The sequence below is a fragment of the Ochotona curzoniae genome, unplaced genomic scaffold, assembly GCF_017591425.1.
Source record: "Ochotona curzoniae isolate NIBS_2020 unplaced genomic scaffold, NIBS_Ocur_1.0 contig_2723, whole genome shotgun sequence".
Taxonomy (NCBI): Eukaryota; Metazoa; Chordata; class Mammalia; order Lagomorpha; family Ochotonidae; genus Ochotona; species Ochotona curzoniae.
In genome coordinates, this window is record NW_024465573.1 from 2,197,632 (window position 1) to 2,217,680 (window position 20,049).

At 53.5% G+C, this 20,049-nt stretch overlaps 1 protein-coding gene across 7 annotated transcripts in view; it reads right to left on the minus strand.

The window, feature by feature from the left end:
* The window catches only part of GRAMD1B (GRAM domain containing 1B), a 191,573-nt gene that overhangs the window by 28,619 nt on the left and 142,905 nt on the right, over nt 1-20,049 (minus strand). For 4 of the 7 annotated variants that reach the window (XM_040976790.1, XM_040976789.1, XM_040976787.1 and 1 more), the window contains 2 exons: nt 10,025-10,235; nt 4,344-4,364 (listed from right to left, as the gene is read on the minus strand). In XM_040976790.1, coding sequence (XP_040832724.1) covers nt 4,344-4,364; nt 10,025-10,235 — 232 coding nt within the window. Of the gene's footprint in view, nt 1-4,343; nt 4,365-6,847; nt 6,872-9,340; nt 9,362-10,024; nt 10,236-20,049 lie in introns of all 7 variants that reach the window. The other 3 variants (XM_040976788.1, XM_040976792.1, XM_040976791.1) reach the window with 2 other exon arrangements.

A 20,049-nucleotide genomic window follows, 5' to 3' on the forward strand; every position in this document is an offset into this window, starting at 1 on the left:
AACGACTCCAACAGCCCGGGGACTTCTCGGAGACACTGTCTCCAGACCCTGGCCCCCAGTGGCCAACAGCAGCCAACCTGGGAGGTTCACTGATTCGGCCTCATGCGTGCCAGGTGGGGAAAGGCTGAGTGGTCACCCGGAGAAGCTAAGCTTGACAGCTGCAGGGTCTGTATGAGACACTCCATCCTGGTCCAAGGACCCTCCCCCACCCTCATCCCAGCAGCAACACAAGGGACCCAAGGCCAGCTAGATTCCCAGACAGCTAATCACATGTCGAGGGTGAAGTAGCAAGGTTAGGAGCTGAACATGCACCACACCCCCGTCCATCGGAAGGCAGCCGCCAAATCCAGAGAAGGCCTTGGGAGCCAGGCCAAGGGCAGGCATAAGGGCTGCAGACAGAGCAGCGCCCACAGGGCATGGGAAGATGTGGACTGCTGACCTTAGAAAAATGGGCCAGCTCCCCTTGCCCACCTGGGCCACCTGGCTGGGAGGGTCTCGGGGGGCCTGTGAGTCTTAGGGATCTGATTCAACAACACTCGAGATTTCCTTCAACATGAGCAGATGACTACATTAAGAAATGTCAGTTCCCAGGGTCCCTACCCAGGGATGCTAATTTAGGGCAGCCCACTGTAGCCAAAGTGGACAAAGAAGAGTCGGACTCCTGGCTCAAGCCTCTCCTAACAAGCCCTTTGTCCCCTCTTTCGAATGACCTCTGCCCTCCCAGATGCAACTCCCACCTCCATCTATCACACAGGTAGCTAATGCTACTGGACTACCACCTGCTCCAGAAATGATCTATGCCTGCCTCAGTTATCCCATCTCCTACAGTAGCGAGTCATGAGGTATTTCCAATGTCTTTATCTGCCTTGCCACCCTGTCATGGACACCTTGAAGGCACACACATCTGCGCACGGTTTTCAGAGCCCAGTCCCAGCCCATACGGCCTCAGCACAACCCCGTCCTTAGCAGCACAGAGGCCAACACAGTGGCCCCGTTCTCCAGGGTGACCAGCGCGTCATGCATAGGCAGTAGACAGGTACAGGAGGCTCTGGGACCTCTCAGGGATTCCAGGAAAGCTCTGGGCAGTCATGCAGGAGGACAGTTAGGGTGAAACAGAAGCAGGACACACCTGCCAAGATAAGGCCAGAGTGATGCCTCTCGGTGTGTGCCAACCCCAGCCTCTCCCACCCCCTCACCAAGGGCTGGGTAGGGCGGGGCAAGAGTCTGAGCCACGGGAATTGGCCCTGGGCTAAACATTAACTCTACCGCAAACACAGGGAGCTGGGACCAAGTGGTACCCCTTTCCCGGACATAGCAGGAAGGAGAGGGTGTGGAGGAGCCCGGGAGAAAAACAGATGGATTTTGTTGGAGCATTAACCCCACCTAGGAAGAAACCAATTATGATCTGCAAACCCACCAGCCCAGCCTGGGTAGGCACAAGACCGATGTGGGGCAGGGGGCAGTGGGGAGATGAGGGAAGTGAGAAAGACAGCGAGACAGGTAGGGCACAGCCAGGTGCAGATGGAGAGGGAACAGTCAGCACCGGGCTGGCTGTGAGCTAACATCTGCAGGGGAAGGGATGGCTGCCGGGGTAGGCGGGTGGAAAGACTCCCAGAGAAACAGGTAGAGAAGAGATAGAGGGAGGCAGAGAGGCAGAGCCCAGCCCTGGGGAAGTTGGCAGGAGATGGCCACCGTGGGGGCGGGGGAAGAATGTGCCCCTCTCGCTCCCCAGGCTCTGGCTCCAGGTGCACCAGAGCTGCAGCTTCAGGACTGCAGACCCAGGAGAATGAAATGGAGGGGTCGATGGAAATAGCCATGGCCAGGCCTGGTGGAGTCTCGGGGCAGCAGGAGATGCCACGACCAGCAAATCCTGAAAGCTCCTTTCTGTAACTTCCCCCCACGACACTGGAGTCCCCTCCATGTGATCCACTCTTTAGACCGAGTGGCTTGTCATCACACCGTAACAACTCCTCTTTGGCGACCCAAGTGAAAATAAGATCTCTTGTCTTGAGCAGACGAAGGGTGGGGGCACATAAATGGAGGAGGAGACTGGGGCATGGGGAGATGATGGGTGGGTTTCTACTCCCATCAGAGTCAGGGGAAACAGCAGGCCCTCACACTCTTAGGTGGGCGGGGAGTTTCTCACTGTTCCCAGACTGGGATTAAAAAGTCTTCACCTGTCCCTATCCAGAGGACTTCTGGTGCCATGGTGATGTCTCATAAGAGCTGGAGAGCTGAGCTAGCACAAGGGAGACCAAGAGTGAGGACTATCCCAATGTCTCCTGAGCTGAGAGGAGGAGGGGCGGAAGGGATCCTCCAGAAAGGGACCCAGGACAACTCAGGCCCAAGGTGGGGGACTGCGCAGGCTTGGTCACAGCAGCAGGGGCAAGACAAGGGGATTCCTGTGGGAGCCCAGGGGTGTAGTTAGTTCAACACCTGGGAGGCCTCCTGGAGAGAACCCAGCCACCCCAGGGGCTGGGCGCTAAACCAGCAGTCGTGGCCCACTGCTGCATGCACTGACTCAGGTGGGTGTCTCGTCTCGAATAAACACCCAGGTGGCAGCTTCCTGCTAAAGCCAGGAACACAGTCCACCACCCCCGCCCAGCTTCCAATGCAAGCCAGTCCCCATGAGGAGGTGCACTGGCACCGTCTCACTCTGTGCACACGTGCCAGCATTGGCATCATCTGAACCAACCTCAGCAAGGAGGCAGGGGCTCCCCTCCCAAGCTGCCCAGTCCCCTGTGCTACAACCCCACTGAGCTCTGTGCATTGGCTGACCCTGTGCACCTGCTGCCCAGAGTGTGCAAAATACATGAAGGAAACACAGAAAGGAATAAAATGATAGACAGTCGACAACACCACTCCAGGGCCAGGCTGTTGACTTCCGCTGCTCAGCAGCTAGAAGCCCCTGGCCACCTGCCTCTCTCTCCTCTCTCTCTCCTTCACCATGCCCACCTGCCACTTCTACCTCCTCTTTCTGTCCTTGTTGTGTTGGCTCTCCTGAGCCATGAGGCCCATGGTGGAGGGCAGACACACCAGGAGCAACAGAGCAAGCAGGGCTGCCAGGAAACCCCAACCTGTGCAGGTGGCTCACGGTGTGTAGCACCGGGGGGTTTCAAGAACAACATGAACCCCAGAGCATGGAAAGCCACTGGAGGCTTCCCAGCCAGCGGCCCTGTGCAATGGGCCTTTGAGAACCAGCGCTGTATGTCACGGGCTATTGGTGGCACATGTGCATGATGTACTTGTGGAAAGAGAAGAGAGAGGGGTAGGATTCCTGAAGAGGGAGTCAGGAACCCAGGTCCTAAGCCATACCCAGCTCCACCGTCATTCTCATTTGCCTGTCATTTCACGCCCTGACCTCCGGGCCACCAGAGGGCAGAGCGCCTCCCCTCCTCCTCCACCCAAGAGGCAGCACCTCTTTCTACAGCCGTCAGTGGGCCGTGGGCTCAGACACCAGCTCTCATGTGTGGGAAAAGGAACAGGAAGTGAAAACGGTGGTGGTCAGGGGGTGGCTGTGAGAATCAGAGTGGGGTCAGAAGTGACAGGATTTAGCGGGACCAGCCCAGCCCATACCGGTGATCCGGACCCACTGCCCAGCCCTGCTCTGCCCTCCTCAGCTCTGTCATGCGCTGCCACCTTCCCTGGCACTTGTACCACAACCCTGGCACCTGCCCAAGCAGGATCTGGGGTCAGAGGAGGAGGGAGCTGATTATGATCCAATCCCAAACAGGGCAGGCCCTCTTCTGTGCTCCGGCCCCGCGGCCTGGAGTCCACTGAGAGCCTCCATCCAGCTGCTCTCCAAGGAGGACGCTCCAAGGCCCACCACCCAGTCTACATGAGCGCAAGTGGCCTGTGAAGGGTCTGCTGTCCCCAGTGGACATGCTGTGGGTGTGAGGTGCCCGCGGGGTGTCCTGTGCATCGGTCCTCTGGGGCTTCACACGGGGCAGCGGCTATTTTCTGGAAGGAATTTGCTGGGTGAGAGAAGGTACCCAGGGACAGATGCCAAATCCCTTAAACGGGCCAGCTGCCCTATTGACACCAGGTCATCTGGTTTTTTTTTTTTGCCAATGGCCTTGGTGAACTGGAGGGCCCACCCCCAGACACACTCACACACACCAGGCTGCCCCAGTGGCAGGGTTGCAACCGACTTTGGACTTCACTCTCTCTCACGCCCCCTAGCCTGAGAGCCTGCTCCTTTACCAAGGGAACAGCCATGTCATCCCAGCACAGTCACCCCCAGGCTGCTGCAGAGGACAAACCACTGCAGGAACAAACCTCCCTTCCACTTCACCCTCCCTGCACTTCTCACGCCACCCCAAAGAAGAGAAAGCAATACTTACATTATACCAACTCTGGCTTTTCTGAAAAGGACAAAATAAAAGAGAAAGCAAAGTTAGTTGAGGAATGGATGTTGGAAATGGCCAGAGGACGCCTGGCTCCAGGGGGAGGGGACACAGACAGCGGAGGGTGGGGGGCAGGGAGAAGGAGCCCAAGTGCAGCCCAACACTTCCCATGTGGCTGCTCGGGAGGGGCCTCCTTTCTCAAGACAGCCCAGAAAGGAGGCCCGGGGAGAGCAGCCCATGCTGGAAGCCCCCTGTGCTCAGGGCGGTCAGGGAGGCAGGCAGCGGCAGCACCAGCCAGAGCTCAACCAGGAGGCAGTCGGAACCCCATCACAGGGGTCATCCGCTGGGGGTGAGGGACGTGCTGTGGACACCTGAAAGCCAGTTGTCCCCGAACAGACCCTGATCAGAAGCAAGGTGTGAGTGGAGGGCAGCACAGCCTCCTTTCCAAGTCAGCCCCTCTGGATTAAGCAGTGTGGGACACTGTGGTGATGCCTGAAACCTTGGACAAGGTTAACTGCTGGTTAACAGGCGAGATGGCTTCTGCTTCTGTCCCAATGCCTGGTGGGACAGCTGAGTTTAACAGCTGGAGCGTGGCTTGGGGTCTGCTGTGGGGTAGCGGTTGGGCCTCTCCAGCCAGCCCATGAGGTCTGTTTAATCTCAGCAACCCCAGACCCCAACCCAGCCTGAGAATTCAGACACTCCCCAATACCCCAGTCCCTGGAAGAATGGGATCTGGATGGGAAAGAGTGGGTAGGGGAAGGCTCAGGTGGCTGGCCTGTGTGCAGTCCTTACTGCCTTCCCCTGTGGACGGCAATGGGGTTGGGGCATTTTCAGTGAGAAGTTTGCTAAGGGGTAGATAGACATGGAGGAGAATCACTGGGTAGAGGGGAACATCACTTGCCTGTCAGCACCTCAACTGTATATCCAGGAGTGTAAGTCCCACACATACCAGGCACCCTGCATCCTCTCCCCGTACCTAGTGGAAAGGGGCCTGAGGCTCAGGACAGGTCAACATGTCTGCTGGGGTCACGTATCTCTGTCCACAGGGGGGAATGACTGTACGGCTGAGCAGGTGGTTGGAGATCTGCCCCCTCCCCTGGCTCTTCCACTCTACTCGGGATGGAGTGGAGTGAGGCTTGCGTGGGAGCTGCCTCTGAGTGACTCTATCCTCAGGCCAAGAGGAGGATGGCCAGAAGGTAGGCCAAGACTCCCAGCCCCCCTGTGGCCGCAGCTCTCCAGGGTCAATTCTCAGCCAAGACTCCAGCCGAGGACCCCCAATACAGTTTTAATCCCTCTTCCGATCCCGTGGGTCACAGCAACTGAAGAGCACAAATCCAGAGACCCCTGGATACCCGAGCAATGTGGCTAAGGCGCCCATGTGTGGAGCAGGCTGGATGGGACAACCAGCTGCCTCGGGCTCCCTCTGCACCCTCTGGCCCTAAGGGTACCCGACTTGGCTGATGAGCATCAAAACACACTCCTGCTCTGGGCCCTGTAAGCCTCATCTGGCCAGCTTCCTGGAGCTTCATGCAACCCAAACCAGGTGGCGTCCCGGTCCTGTGACACTGGCTCCTCATCTCAGTGCCCTGTCCTTCATGGCAGACTCTCACAAAAAGGGCGACAGTGGGATCTGCAGCTGACAGCCTGGGCACACCTGTCTCGGGCAGGCCTGGGCCTCGGTCTTCCTTGTTAGAGGCCTGCTACACGGACCCCGGTGTTCTCTGAATCTGGTTGCAACACAGAGCTTCGGGGCCACCAAGAGCTGCAGGCAGGGAAGCTGTACCCTACCTGGCACCAGCTCTGCGAGGACGTGGCTATCGTGTCTCCAGGATGCTCTTTTGTAAGGGGTGGGTATTCTCACTCCAGGCAAAGCAAGGCCCTTGGAGGTTTGGCTCCTCCCCAGCTAGCCCTGGAAGCTTCTCAGCCAACAGTGAGGGTGCTTCTGGGGTCTCCCAACTCCCTCGCAGCCCCCACGGAGCCCAGCAGCCTTGCAGGGGTGATGTTGGTCCTTGTGACTAGGTGTTCCTAAGCCAGAGTTCAGGTTCGGTGCGGGTCCCAGTCTCACAGGGAAAGAGAACATTCCAGAGGGCTCCCCTGACATGAGAGAGAGGATATCTGTCCTTTTCACAGTGACGCCACCCCTGGCCAGAGGATGGAGCCGGGGAAGCAAGCGCAGAACTAGGGAGCACAGCAGGGCAGTCCTTTGACAGCCTACAGATGCATCTAGCTAAAGAACGTGGACACAGGACAAAGACGAAGGTGTGGGGAACAAGGACCAAGCAGAGTCTGTTCCTAGCTGCCACTGCCTCTCCTACAAGGGGCTTTGAGAGCAAGCATATGAAGGAACACAAGACCCCCTGGAAACAGACTAAAGCCCCCATGCCCAGGACATCTCCCCAAGCGAAAGCTCAGGTAGACTGGGAGACGAGACTACGGGCAGGCCGAGTCACACCAGAACAGCACTACACTCAATAGGAAGGGAGAAAAACTCAACGTCTTACTTTGATCAGGTTAAGTCTGTTGTACTGGAAAGAAAATCATGAATTAGAATTGGCATGATGGGAAAAACGTCGACCGTGTGCCAGGGCCACCGCACGAGGGGAATGCCGCGCACGCGGGAAGGAGGCAGGGCGCAAGCGCAGGCTGACCTGCCACTTCTAGGAGGCACTACCCGCTGGCAGCAGCTGGTGAAGGCAGGAACACGGCCCCACGCTCCCTCTCGTGGCCATCATAGGCCATTACCACCAAAGAGGACACAGGCGGCACAGACCAGGTCTCAGAGGGGAAGTCGACATTTGCGCCTTGTAGCTCTGCTCTGGGCAAGGCTGCACTTAGCATGGGTCATCCTCAGCAGCCCACAGACCCAGGGGAGGGGTGCCCGAGAGATCACCTAACTCAACACTTCGAGGAGGCCCTGAGCAAGGAACAGACACAATGCACGCATCAAACCTGATTTCACCGAAGGGCCAAAGCACCCTTCAACTCACCTGGAAAACTTTGGAAGCTCACCTCTTCTAAGAGGTAGACAGGAAACTGGGGGTGAGGTGGCCCGGCTATGCTGACTGCGCTAGGGATACAGTGGTCAGGCTGAGAGGCATGCAATGAGCGAGGGCATCTTTGTACCTGGCTTGCCCTTCTCCCTGCAGCATGCCCTGAGACCCTGGCCTCTGTGGAACCTTCATCCTACACTGGTTCTCAGCTTCCTCCTTCTCAAATCTTCGCCCCAAACCAGCGTACTCCAGTTGCGACCAACTGGGGACCCGTCCTCGTGCAAGTCGGCCCGATTTTCACTGCATTCCAAGGCTGGTGGTTGGGTCAGTGGTGATGCAAATGACAGACATCAGACGGGGGCGAGGCACCTGAGGCCAGGGAACCCGGAGGGTGTGACTAACGCAAACAGGTACCACCTGATTCTGGGGGGCCTCCAAGGCAAAGGAAACCTAGGCCTGCTCCGTCACCCCTCTTGACCGCTTATGGAGGGAGCTGCGAGGAGCTGTCGGTTCCCACTCAGCTCCCTGTGCGTGCTAGGACCTCTCCCTCTTCTGAATGGGAAATCAGAAGTCCACCTGCTGCTTGCAGTGCGCCTGGCTACTCTCACGGACCAACGTGCCTGTGGTCTCTGAATTCACACAACTACTCGGGATTGGTTCACAGATCATGTATGGGACAGACTATACTGCCTGGGGGGGCGTGGCTGGAGGATGGGCAGGTGCTTGGCTTCCCCAAACAGACCCCATCACTCAGGATTCTACAAGCAGTCCTCCTTGCGGCAGAGCCAAACCTGCCTCATCCCCGAGCTAACCAGAGCACACACACCCCAAGCTGCGGCTGATAGTTAGTGGGAACCACTCCAGCCACGGGAGGAAGAAGGCAATGAAGACTGCGTGCCTCTCCCAGCACCCACACCAACCAGGCCAAAGGTACGAGGGCTCAGAAGGAAGGCAGACAACAGACATGCCAGCACCTGAACCTCAAAGACCTTCCTGCTGCCTCCGCACCCCAGGCCACTTCCTCTGCCCCTGTCCAGCGCTGGCTCCAGCTATTTTAAAAGCCTCGGCAGCAGGATGTGCTGGGAGGCTGAAGGTCACAGCCTGCGGGATTAGCCGTGTAGCTCCTTGTTCATCCCTCAGGAGAGAGAACAGTTCCTCCTCCTCCCGCTCGCTCCCCAGGCACTGTCAGAGACTCGGACTGTCATTAAGTCACCCTCGGCTTTTCTTCATGTTGTATTCCCCTCCCTCCCCTTTGGGTTTCATTCCCTGAGCCCCCAGCCCTAAAATCCCTATCGTGGACCCTTCCCATCAGGCCTGGATGTGGGGGTCAGGATGGGTGGTCCTGTGCGGAAGGTGACACCGCTCCCTGACCTGGTCTCTTTGCCCCCAGGATCTGGCAGCGGTGAGGAGTTGCCACCAGCATTGACCAACCTCTAGGGGCCGCCATGGAGCCTCCCAGCTGTGAGAAGCAGGGTCTGCACAGCTCTGGGTGGGGAGTCATACACAGAGGGAAGGGGCCTGTAGGGAGAGCTGCTGATGTTGCTGGTGTTGTACCTGCTACCTCACATCTTGCCCCTCCATCAATGCAGCTGTCCTCACTACTCCAATCACTACTGCCAGAAAATAATCACCGAGCAAAGGGGCGAGAGGCCTCCCGTCGGCCGGGGTGGGGGGCCTCCCACCTCCCAGGCGGTGACACCAACACCGCTTCCACGTGGCGCCACATAAGGAGGGAATCAGGCAGTGTGAGGGGGAGCAGCCAGACACGGGAGTGGGCCAAGGGGCTAGCGTCTGTTCCCCAACACGGGGTGCCATGGCGATGGTCCCTGAGTGGACTTCCAAGCCAGCCTGCCAGGGGGGCGGGGACAGTGGGACCGGCCCTTCTGGGAGAGGGACCAAGCAGGACATCTGGGTAGAATAGGCAGGGGCAGAGGGCGGGGATGCGGAGCACTGCAGACAGTTCCACACTAGAGGGGAGATACAAAGAGACAAAAGATGGCTTACTTTTGAGAGGCGCTTGTGACACTAAGACCATGCATGCAAAGGAGGTGTTTGGGACGTGGTGGGGAAGAAGAGGAAGAACAAGAAGTCAGGAGACAAGTTCAGGTGGGCCTCCCCAGGGGCCCCAGCCCTTTCCCACACCCTTTGAGCACAGTCTGGGCAAGGAAATACCCTGCTTTCCCAAGGACTGAGGGGCCAAGACACATCACTTGGCGTGGGGTGGGGTGTGGGCTTCTTTCACGCCCGTCCCTGGGCTGCTCAGGTGGAAATGCCAACAAGCTTGGGAGGGAGGGAACGGCCCTGCCACTGTCCCCTCTGCCTGGGGAGTGCCAGGTGGGTTAGTGCAATGGTAAGGCAGCAGGGAGATTAAAAGTAGCATTCTGGTTGTCCCTTCAACCCGAGTTCTAGGGACCAAATCTGAGCATGGCAGCAGATAGAAAAGACCACCTCCCATACCACGAAGCATCATCTCCCAGCTCAGAAGGAATCTGGAGCCTCCAGACCCCCAAGAGGAGACAGCAAGGTGGCTGCAGAATCGTTGGGGTCTCTACCACCTGCCCCACCCTGGCCTCGTGGGACAATGACCATCTCAGGCACACTGGGGTCACTGCACGGTGCAAGCTACTCTTGATCCCTCCCCCTCCCACCCCCTCTGCAAGCCAGCTTTCCTGGACGGGCCCAGCTCACCTTGGAATTCTTTCCCCCACTGCGGCCGGACTGGGAGGAGCAGCTACGCTGCACACCCTGCTCCGGGGTGGACGGGGACTTATCCGATGAGTGGTCCGAGCCCTTCTCCACCATGGCGTCTCCGTCCTGGTTCTGTGGGGTTGGCGAGCGGGACCGCTTCCGGAGGATCGGGGAGCAGGCTGGCGTGCTGCGGTTTGAGTTACTGGCAGTGCTGCAGGGGCAGATGGAGAGAGGGAGTGGGGTGGGAAGGGGAGGAGGAAAGGCAGGCAGTCAGCGATTGGAGGCTAAAGACCAGTGCAAAGGAGCCAGCTCAGGGAGCTAGGATGAGGGCCTGGGGACACACGGGAAAAAGGGGCCCTGCTATGGGTGTACCGCACCGTAATACTGCAGCTGGCCAGGAGAGGGCAGCAGTGGTGCCAATGTCAAAAGGAACAGGACCAGGGACTGGACAAGTAGGGCAGTTAGACATTTAAATTTCCATCCATTCGTCAATCCATCCAACTAGCATCTGCTACACATCAGAAACGGTCTATAGCAAACAATTTATGACCTAAAGGTCTCAGTGGAGTTTACCCATTACTACTGGCTCATTTTACGCAAGCTGTAAAATCAAAACCTCCACATTCAGTCTGAATATTTTTGTTCTCAAAAATAACAATAATCTTTTGAAAGCATTCACAAACATGGTTCCACTATGTTTTTAAAACACTTTCCTCCTAGGCATGAATGGACTAATGTGGTCTAAGATGTATTATTTATCTTTTTTTTTTTTTTTTTGGAAAGGCAGATATACAGAGTGGAAGAGAGACAGAGAGGAAGATCTTCAGTCTGATGATTCACTCCCCAAGTGACCGCAACAGCCGGTGCTGTGCTGATCTGAAGCCAGGAGCCAGGAACCTCCCCTAGGTCTCCCACATGGGTGCAGGGTCCCAAGGCTTTTGGCAGTCCTCTCCTGCTTTCCCAGGCCACAGGCAGGGAGCTGGATGGGAAGTGGAACTGCCGGGATTAGAACCGGCCACCATATGGGATCCTGGTGTGTTTTCATGGTGAAGACTTTAGCACACACACACAAAAAAAGTGTAGCCCAGCACCTGTACCTCCCCACAGCCTATTATCACCTGTTCAGCTACAGCTGGTCCTGCTTTTCTGCCCCAGAGGAAAAAGATCAACAGATCAGACAACCCATACTTCACATCTCCCTAATCCAAATGCCTTGAGGGTCCCTTAGAAAGTTGAATCTTAAAACAGGTTTACTCAGTGCCCTCCACTCCCCAAAATTAAAATCCATGGCTGCTTTCTTCCTAGTTGCACTTTTCAAGAATTTTTGAAGATCTCTTATGTGCGTAGATTATACTCTTCTTCCTTTTTTTTTTTTAAATCTGACACCAAAATAAACTTTTGGGACAAGTGTTTTGGAGCAGCAGAGTTAAGACACGCTCTGGAACGCATCCCAAACAGCAGTGCCGGTTCGAGTCCCAGTTCCTCCGCTTCCAACCCAGCTTCCTGCTAAGGATCCTGAAGGCAGCAGGAGATGGACCATGCATTTGGACTGAAGTGAGTTCCAACAGCCTGACTCAGCCTTGGCTTTGGAGGGCATCTGGGCAACCAACTCAGAAGACTCAGACTGTGTGTCCTGCTCTATCTTTCAAGACTTATAAATGAGTCTTTAAAAAAAAATGCATTCTTTAATTCAATTTTTTCATAAGCATTTGGAGTGTCCTTGTACGCAGTACCTAATCTACTTACACCAAGGCTTATGAGCTGCAAAAATATCTCTGCTTGATATGAGCTCGGGTTTTCAATGGAGTAGGAAATGAAGAAAAGAAGGGGAAGAGAAATTGAATGCAGTTAAACTCCAGTGGGAGTTCATATTGCTTCAAGAGAATGGAGATGCGCAAGAGGGAGGGTTACACTTGCAAGAGGCAGGGCAAGGGATAGGAAAAGCCAAAAAGGGGAAGAGGCAGCGGGCATGCAAAGCGAGGACCCTGCAGGCTGCTGGCGTGGGAAGCTTCCTGTAGGGCCACCTCCCATCTCTATGCAGGAAGGGACAGCATCATTTGCATGAGAGTCAGGCCAGGAGGGAGGTCATCTGTCCCTACAGACCCATTTGCAATGTAAAACACAGCCTTTTCAGCCAAATCTTCCACCTGGGCCCAGGGTAAGCCACTGCCTGTGGAACTGGCATCTCCTAAGGGGACCAGATCGAAAGTCCTACTGCTTTACCTCCAACCCAGCTCCCTGGCTGACGCACCTGGGCAAGCAGCAGGTGGCGCCACGTGGAAGGACAAGACAGAGTTCTAGGGTCACTCCAACAATATCAGATCAATCTTAGAAAGCCCAAGAAGAAACTCCCCAAAAAGGCCATTCAAGTTCATTCTCTCTCCAACCCTACTCCTCCAGGAACTCATGAGAAAGGAAGTCGGCTGTTCCTGCTTCTGTAGGAGAAGCCACGCCTTGCCAAGAGACAGGCAAGGACAAAAGAAGATGTCCCAGTGATAAAAGTTGAAAATCTGCTTCTCTCTCCAGCCTTTTGAGAAGCTGCCCAACGAGGGGGAAAGAAACCCACAACAAGGTTACATCCTGAGATACCAAAGTTAAAAATTACCTGTGTTCTTACCAGGGGTAAGATTCACAGGGTTCATCTGTGAATAGACATCCCATCCATTGTCACCAAGACAGCTTATCTGAGACAAAAATCCTTAAGAAATGACTAACTTAGGTTAAATCTTTGGGGAAACACCTGTGTAAACAAAAAGTTTCCCAAAGAACCAGCAGACCACAAAACAGGAAAGGCAACACAGCCCAAAGCCCAGGTAAGATTAAGAATCGGACAATTCACTTCCCAAGAGGGAAATCCCAACTTCGGGGAGAAGTTTCTATGGTAACCGTCCTCTGCCCCTCACCTTCGTAAGAACACAGCTCCCCAGTCTTCAGACCACAACCTGCCCCACTTCTGCACTCTCTGAGTATACTTTTCAAGGATACATTCATGTGTTTGAGAACAACACAGAAACAGAAAGAGCAATCTAACATCGGCTGGTTCACCCATCCCGCAGAGGGCCAAAGCGGCCAAGGTCTGGGACAGGCTGAAGCCAGGAAACAGGAGCTTCGTCTGGGTCGCCTACAGGGATACAGGGAACCCGAGCACTTGAACCATCTTCTGCTGCTTTTCCCAGACACATCAGCAGGAAGCGGAATTAAAGTGGAACAGCTGGCACGTGAAGCCATATGGTGCTTCCAAGCTGAAGACCAGCTGTGGAGGGAGTCACGCCAAAGTCCAAAACATAGGCCAAACATCCCAACCCGGAGGAAATGCATCCCACGTCACATGGCTCTGACTCTAAGTGATCAACCTACCCATGGGATTTCCTCATCCGTGCGTCCATAGACCCTGCTGCTCCAGCATCCACATCCCTAAGCCAGATATCATGCTCCTTTTGCTCTTCAGATACTGGTGGTCATCTGCATTATTCCTGAAAATCCCCTCTTCCTCCCCTCTGATGGCACGCCAGTGTTTTTCTGCTAGTCCATTTCCGATCTCCATCACTGCTTCCTACCTTGCTATACAAACCTTCACCTCACTGTCCATCTCCTGCTGTTCCTGGCCTCAGGCCTCTGGTCAGAGGTCCTCTGCCTGCTTCCAGGCTGCTCCTGTGGCCCACCCACCTGCTGCCAGGGTGTCTCCTCCTGAGCTGTCTCCAGGCCACCTTTCCTCCCAACCTCCACTGTTGCCATCACTAGCAGCACCATCATTTCCTAGTCTCTCAGCCCCATCTCTTCTACATGAAAATGAGTGATTCCTGGTTCAGGTCCTTGGAGTCTCTTACCTGGGTTATTCCAAGAGACTTTGCTATGGTTCAAACACCCCTGGCAAAACTTACATTAAAATCTATTGGCCAGTGTACAGGGTTAAGAGGTGTGACCCATAAGACATGATTAGTGGTCCCAGACGCAGTAGCCTAGCAGCTAAAAACTCAAACCTTGCATGCATCGAAATCCCATGTGGGTGCCAGTTCATGTCCCAGCTGCTTCACTTCCCATCCAGCTCCCTGCTTGTGGCCTGGGAAAGCAGTGCAGGACAGCCCAAGGCCTTGGTACCCTGTACCGCGTGGGAAACCTGGAAGAAGCTCCTAACTCCTGCCTTCAGATCAGCTCAGCTCTGGCCATGGTGGCTGCTTGGGGAGTGAACCCGTGGGTGAAAGAGCTTTCTCTTTGTAAATCCAACTTGCTGATAATAAATAAATAAATCTTCAAAACCTTAATCAGTGCCTTCATAAATGGACCAACATGGCGCAGGGTGGGAGCAGCAGGTAGGGATGGGCGAACACCCGAGTGGGTCCAGAGTAGGTTTAGTCCTTTCCTGCCCCATCTCTAACTTTCTGCTTACTGGCGCTGCCACCTCCTGCCATGAGATGGCCCTTCCAGAACCCCAGCTTCCAGAGTCAAACCAGTTCTATCATTCATGAATTATTCCTTATGGTGCTTTAGCACAAGAAAATAAACTAAGTGGTATCCCTCATCTCCTCCTCATTCACATTCTTGCCATTAGATTTTTCTAAAATGCAGCTATCTTTATATAAAGCTCAGTACCTCTCCCTACTAGCAACCCAATACTAACGTCCACAATCCACAGAACGGGATCTAAGATACTCAAAAGTAAATAACATGCATCTCTATTTCAAAACTTTCTATTCCTTAAATCTTCTTGAAGAGTTTCCATATTCTATTTCTACAGACCTCTCCCCAGCTTTCTTAATGTACACCCTGACTCCAGGCTTCCATGTATAACTCATTACTTATGACTGGAGTGTCATTTTTCTCCTCTTCCACCTAATGGAATTTGGTGTATTTTTTGTGACCCATCTCTCCACCTCTCCAGAACAGCTACTCTAATACTCTCTCACTTGCAGGGACTAAGGCATTGAATATGCTTGCACTGAGAGCCACACGCTCCTGGCGTCCCACACTGCCTAGCATGGTCTCTGAATTCAGCACACACTCAGTGAATGGCTATTAAGTGGAACTCCTCCGTTCTAGTGCAGATTTCCTGCTAGGGTTTTGAGTAATCCCCCGTTAACAGCACAGTTCTCAAAGCTGAACCTTCAACCTGCAAGAATTCATAAAAATAGCTCAAAGTTACCAGGCGTTGAACACTTCTGACGAGTGCTAAAGATGTATTAAGCATTACTTCATTTACTTTCCTCAACCATTCTAGTGTGAATTACTAGTCTTATCCTCAGGTAATTAACTTGAATTCCTGAGAGATCTAAGTCAACCAGGTGAGTGATGGGACAAGATTGGAAACATAGGCCTGATTATAGAGCGTGTTTGCAGAAGCATGCATTCCATGATGTTTGTTTCCAAGGAAGACCGACAGAAAAATGTTGGACGGATGGATGGGTGGGTGGATGCATAGCTGAGTGAAAACGAAGAAGAAAGAAATGAACTGCCTGCCTCCACGGAGTCTACTGTTTACTTTCCCAGCAGTGTGACCATTCTCAAAAACCACACAGTACTTTACCTTTCAAAGAAACTCTATGATGTGCTAATGATCTGATCCTGTATTATATTTAAAACTCTTTGGATATTAGAGCCCAACGAAAGCTTTGATTTGCTGTAGGGAAAACAGGATGACAACTGGTTTATGGGACTAAAGCAAGGGACCCGAGAAGGAGGGGGGTGGGAAGTGCCTGGCCATCGGGATGTGACTTTGTGGCTTCTCAAGAGTTCTACAAAGATTGGCTATCTGGCACTTGAGTTCAATTGATGAGACTTCTGCTTGGGGGGTTCGGGGGTGGATTTACAGGCAGGAAAAGCTAGACCACTAGCCCTCTCATTTCAATACCAGCAAGCAGTAGTGAGAACTGGAGCAAAATCAATCCACCCTTAAGCAGGCTCCGAGCATGGAAAGAGAGGCCACTGTTCCAGGAAAAACAAACAAACCACAGCCTCAAGTGCCAGCAAGAACAAACACGTGAAGGCACAAAACAGAACAGAACAGACCTGCACAGGAAACTGTGACCCGGAAGCATAATCTGCCGACCAGAAAACCCAAGAGATTCCAACAGTCGCCGACTCTGCAAGAGGTACATGAGGACACCCAGGAGGCACCTGTACTCACGAGAGGGCCCCAAGTCTTTCACTCATTTCCCACCTGGCTATATTTCAGAACCACAACAAAGACCATTTCATTGTCCCCCCTGCCTACCTGACCACCCGGCCAACACAAAGTCTGACTGCTCATCTCCTGCTGTGCAGGCTGTGGTCCTAACTTCTTACACTTAGGTCTGGCCCAAGTCCCCAAGAAACGGAAACACAGAAAGAGAACAAAGGCTTGGCTTGCCTTCCCGTGTGACTCCCTTTGCAGCCTGCTCCCCGCCTGCTGCCAGCAGAGCAGCCCCTGCACCACTCGGCCTGGCCCTCTGCCCCTCCTTGTCTCCAGTGTGGTTCTGCGGGCACAGGATAACCCTGTCGGCAAGCCAACTCCCTGACCAGCCACCCGTGCAACCTGGCACAGTAGTTACGTGGTGTCCCAGTGCACCTCATTCTAGTTAAACGTTTTCATCTTCACAGAAAATCCTTTTGGCAACAGATCAGGCAAAACATGTACCTGTCGCTCCGACCCTCTGCGCCTGCACCTGCTTCCACCGCAGCTTCTTCTTGCCACAAAATCCTCATTCCACTGGCCCCACAGCCCTGGCTCAGTCCCAGTCAAATCCCTGGTCCCTCCTTCCCTCACCTGGACACAGCATGTTCCCTGCATTGCTTCTTCTGAGCCCAGCCCCATTGTGACCTGGATGACCAAACATACAGTTGTAACTAGCTCAGAGCCAGGCACATTGAGATCTTATTCCTTTTAAAAACTGCTTGGTCCGTTCCAGAGCATGCCCATCCAACAGAAAGAGCATTTCATTAGAGATCAAATGCAAGACACCTTCTCATGCCAAGAGCCTGCCTGGTCAGTGCGTGGCAGAGTCTACGGAGCCACCAGACCCAGGCCTGAGTCCACACAGGCAGTATGACCCTGGCCTCTAAGCCTTCTTCTTCTTTTTTAAATACTTGTTTCATTTTTATTGGAAACTCAGATACACAGAGAGGAGGAGAAACAGAGAGGAAGATCTCCCGTCTGTTAATTTCACACCCCAAGCAACCACAACAGCCAGAGCTAAGTTGATCTGAAGCCAGGAGCTCTTCCTCCAGGTCTCCGACCTGAGTGCGGGGTCCCAAGGCTTTGGGCCATCCTTGACTGCTTTCCCAGGCCACAAGCACGGAGCTGGATGGGAATCAGGGCTTCTGGGACACGAACCTGGTGCGTGCAAGGAGAGGACTTTAGTGGCTAGGCCACAGCGCTGGGCCCTATTTCTCTTACCTATCTCACAGGACAATTGTGTTAAGTAAACGAAGACAAGTAAACTAGCACAGTGCCTGATTCTCCATACTCCATAATACTTCTGAGAATTTACTGTTCAGTGGATATTTTCTGAGCAATTATCTTAACAGCTACTCTTCCCATCTAGGAAATGAGAAATGCTCTCTAACCTCAGCAGCCCATCTGGGAATTCTTGGAGCAATTCTAAGCAATTCCATAGTGAGGGACCAGGGCCACTCAGCTGCTTTCTTACAGCACAGAAGCCAAACCTCACCCTCACCCACACACCATCCTCATCCAGTCATTGACAGGCCGGTGTGCCTGGGGAAAGCCGCTGCGCAGATTCTGAGGAGCGTCCATGGAACGCTTCCTCAAGCCTCAAGAAAGAAGCCACGCAGCTCCCTGGTGACAGAGACCGTGGAGTATAAGCAGCTGTTCAGGCTAAGCTCAGTGAGACTCGGGGGAAGAGTGGAATCATTTGAATTCACCACTGCAAGTGCCAATGAAGAGGACCGAGAGGGAGGTGACAGGGCTGAGGGCGGCAGTGCCCACTGGGCGCTCACCCTCCTTTGGAGAGGAGCGAGGGGAGGTGACGGAGCTGAGGGCGGCAGTGCCCACTGGGCGCTCACCCTCCTTGGGCAGAGGGGCTCGAGCCTCCTGAGCACCCATGGCCACATGACAAGCACCTCTTTCCTCTCTGCCCGGATCCAGCGTTTGCCTAAAGCTGACCCTCGTATGTGGTGGTCCATAACTCCTGACAGACCACTGTCACAGATCCTATCTGCAGAATGACACCCACGTTTTAGGAATATAATCCCCATCCATTCTTTTCACCATGACTGCAAATATCCAGGCAGCCAGCTTCCCTTTGAATTTTCCCACAGGCCACTGGCACATTTGCATGACACCTGCAGGACATTTATATGTATGTTATAAGGGAAAACCAAACTAGAGTATCCCAGAGGGGAAAGACCCCAATGACAAAAATCCCAGCAGAGGCCCCAATCCTCTTCCTTAAAGAGCAACATATCGACTCACTTAAAAATACCTTCTCAGGGAGCCCGGGGCAATCGCCTAGCGGCTAAAATCCTCGCCTTAAATGCACCAGGATACTATATGGACACCGGTTCATGTCCCAAAAACCCTGCTTTCCATCCAACTCCCTGCTTGTGGCCTGGGAAAGCAGTCAAGGATGGTCTAAAGCCTTGGGACCCTGCACTCGTGTGGGAGACCCAGCAGAGGCTCCAGGCTCCTGACTTCAGCTCAGCTCAGCTTCAGTCATTGCAGCCACTTGGGGTGTGAAATTAATGGACGGGAGATCTTCCTCTGTCTCTCCTCCTCTGTGTATATCTGATTTTCCAATAAAAACAAATAAGTCTTAAAAAAAAAAATCTCAGGTCAGCTTCACTCCTTGTCCTTATCTCCCGCAGCTGCTGTTCTCAACCTTTTTCACCTACCAAAATACAACTGCAGGAAGAAAACTGGTTCAGATAAAGAGTTCAAAGGACCTTTCAAGTTGAAAGGCAGGAAGAACAGAGGTATAGAGAAATGGGATGATTGTACAGCAAGAAGTCTTATGTCCAGACTTCTGCTCAACTTTTGCCGTAACAGATACTGTTTAAGATACTAGATGGGATAGGCCCAAGCAGAATGGCTCAATTAGCTAATCCTCTCCCTGAAAGTGCTAGGATCCCAAACAGGCAGCAATACATATTCCAACTACTTTACTCCTAATTTAAACAACAAAACAAACAAGACTGGGGGACTTCCACAGTGGTTCAGTAGGCTAATCCTCCACCTGCAAGTGCTGGCATGCCATGTTGGTGCTGAATTGAGTCTTGGCTGCCCCACTTCCCATCCAGCTCCCTCCTTGTGGCCTGAGCAAAGCACTGGAGGATGGTCCAAAGGCTTGGGACCATGCATCCACTTGGGAGACCCGGAGGAAGCTCCTGGCTCCTGATCAGCTCAGCTCTGGCCATTGCCAACATTTGGGAAGCTGACCAAAGGATGGAAGATCTTTCTATCCTCTTTGTAAATCTACCATTCCAATAAAAATATTTTTCTTAAAAAAGAGATACTACAGGGCCCGGCACGATAGCATAACAATTAAGGTCCTCGCCTTGAAAGTGCCGAGATCCCACATGGACGCCAGTTCTAATCCCGGAAGCCCCGCTTCCCATCCAGCTCCCTGCCTGTGGCCTAGGAATGCAATCGAGGATGGGCCAAGACTTTGGGACCCTGCACCCGTGTGGGAGACACGGAGGAAGTTCCTGGCTTCGGATTGGCGCAACACCGACCATTGCAGTCATTTGGGGAGTGAAACATCGGGTAGAAGATTTTCCTCTCTGTCTCTCTTCTCTGTATATCTGTATTTCCAACAAAAATAAATAAATGAACAAATTTTTTTTTAAAAAAGAGAGATACTACATACATATTACAATATGGTATATAATAGAGTCACTTATTTTTTTCCCTCTCAATATGATACATATGCTATAATCCGTCTCCTTTCTCTCCCTCTGTCCCCTCCCTGTATTCCACTCATTATTTAAATGCACTGCTGATTCCCTTGGTCATGGAAGGAACCTGCTCCATGTGTGGAATCTACATTTGCTAACTCTCCCACGGGATCCACTTCCCTGTGAGGAAGCAAACA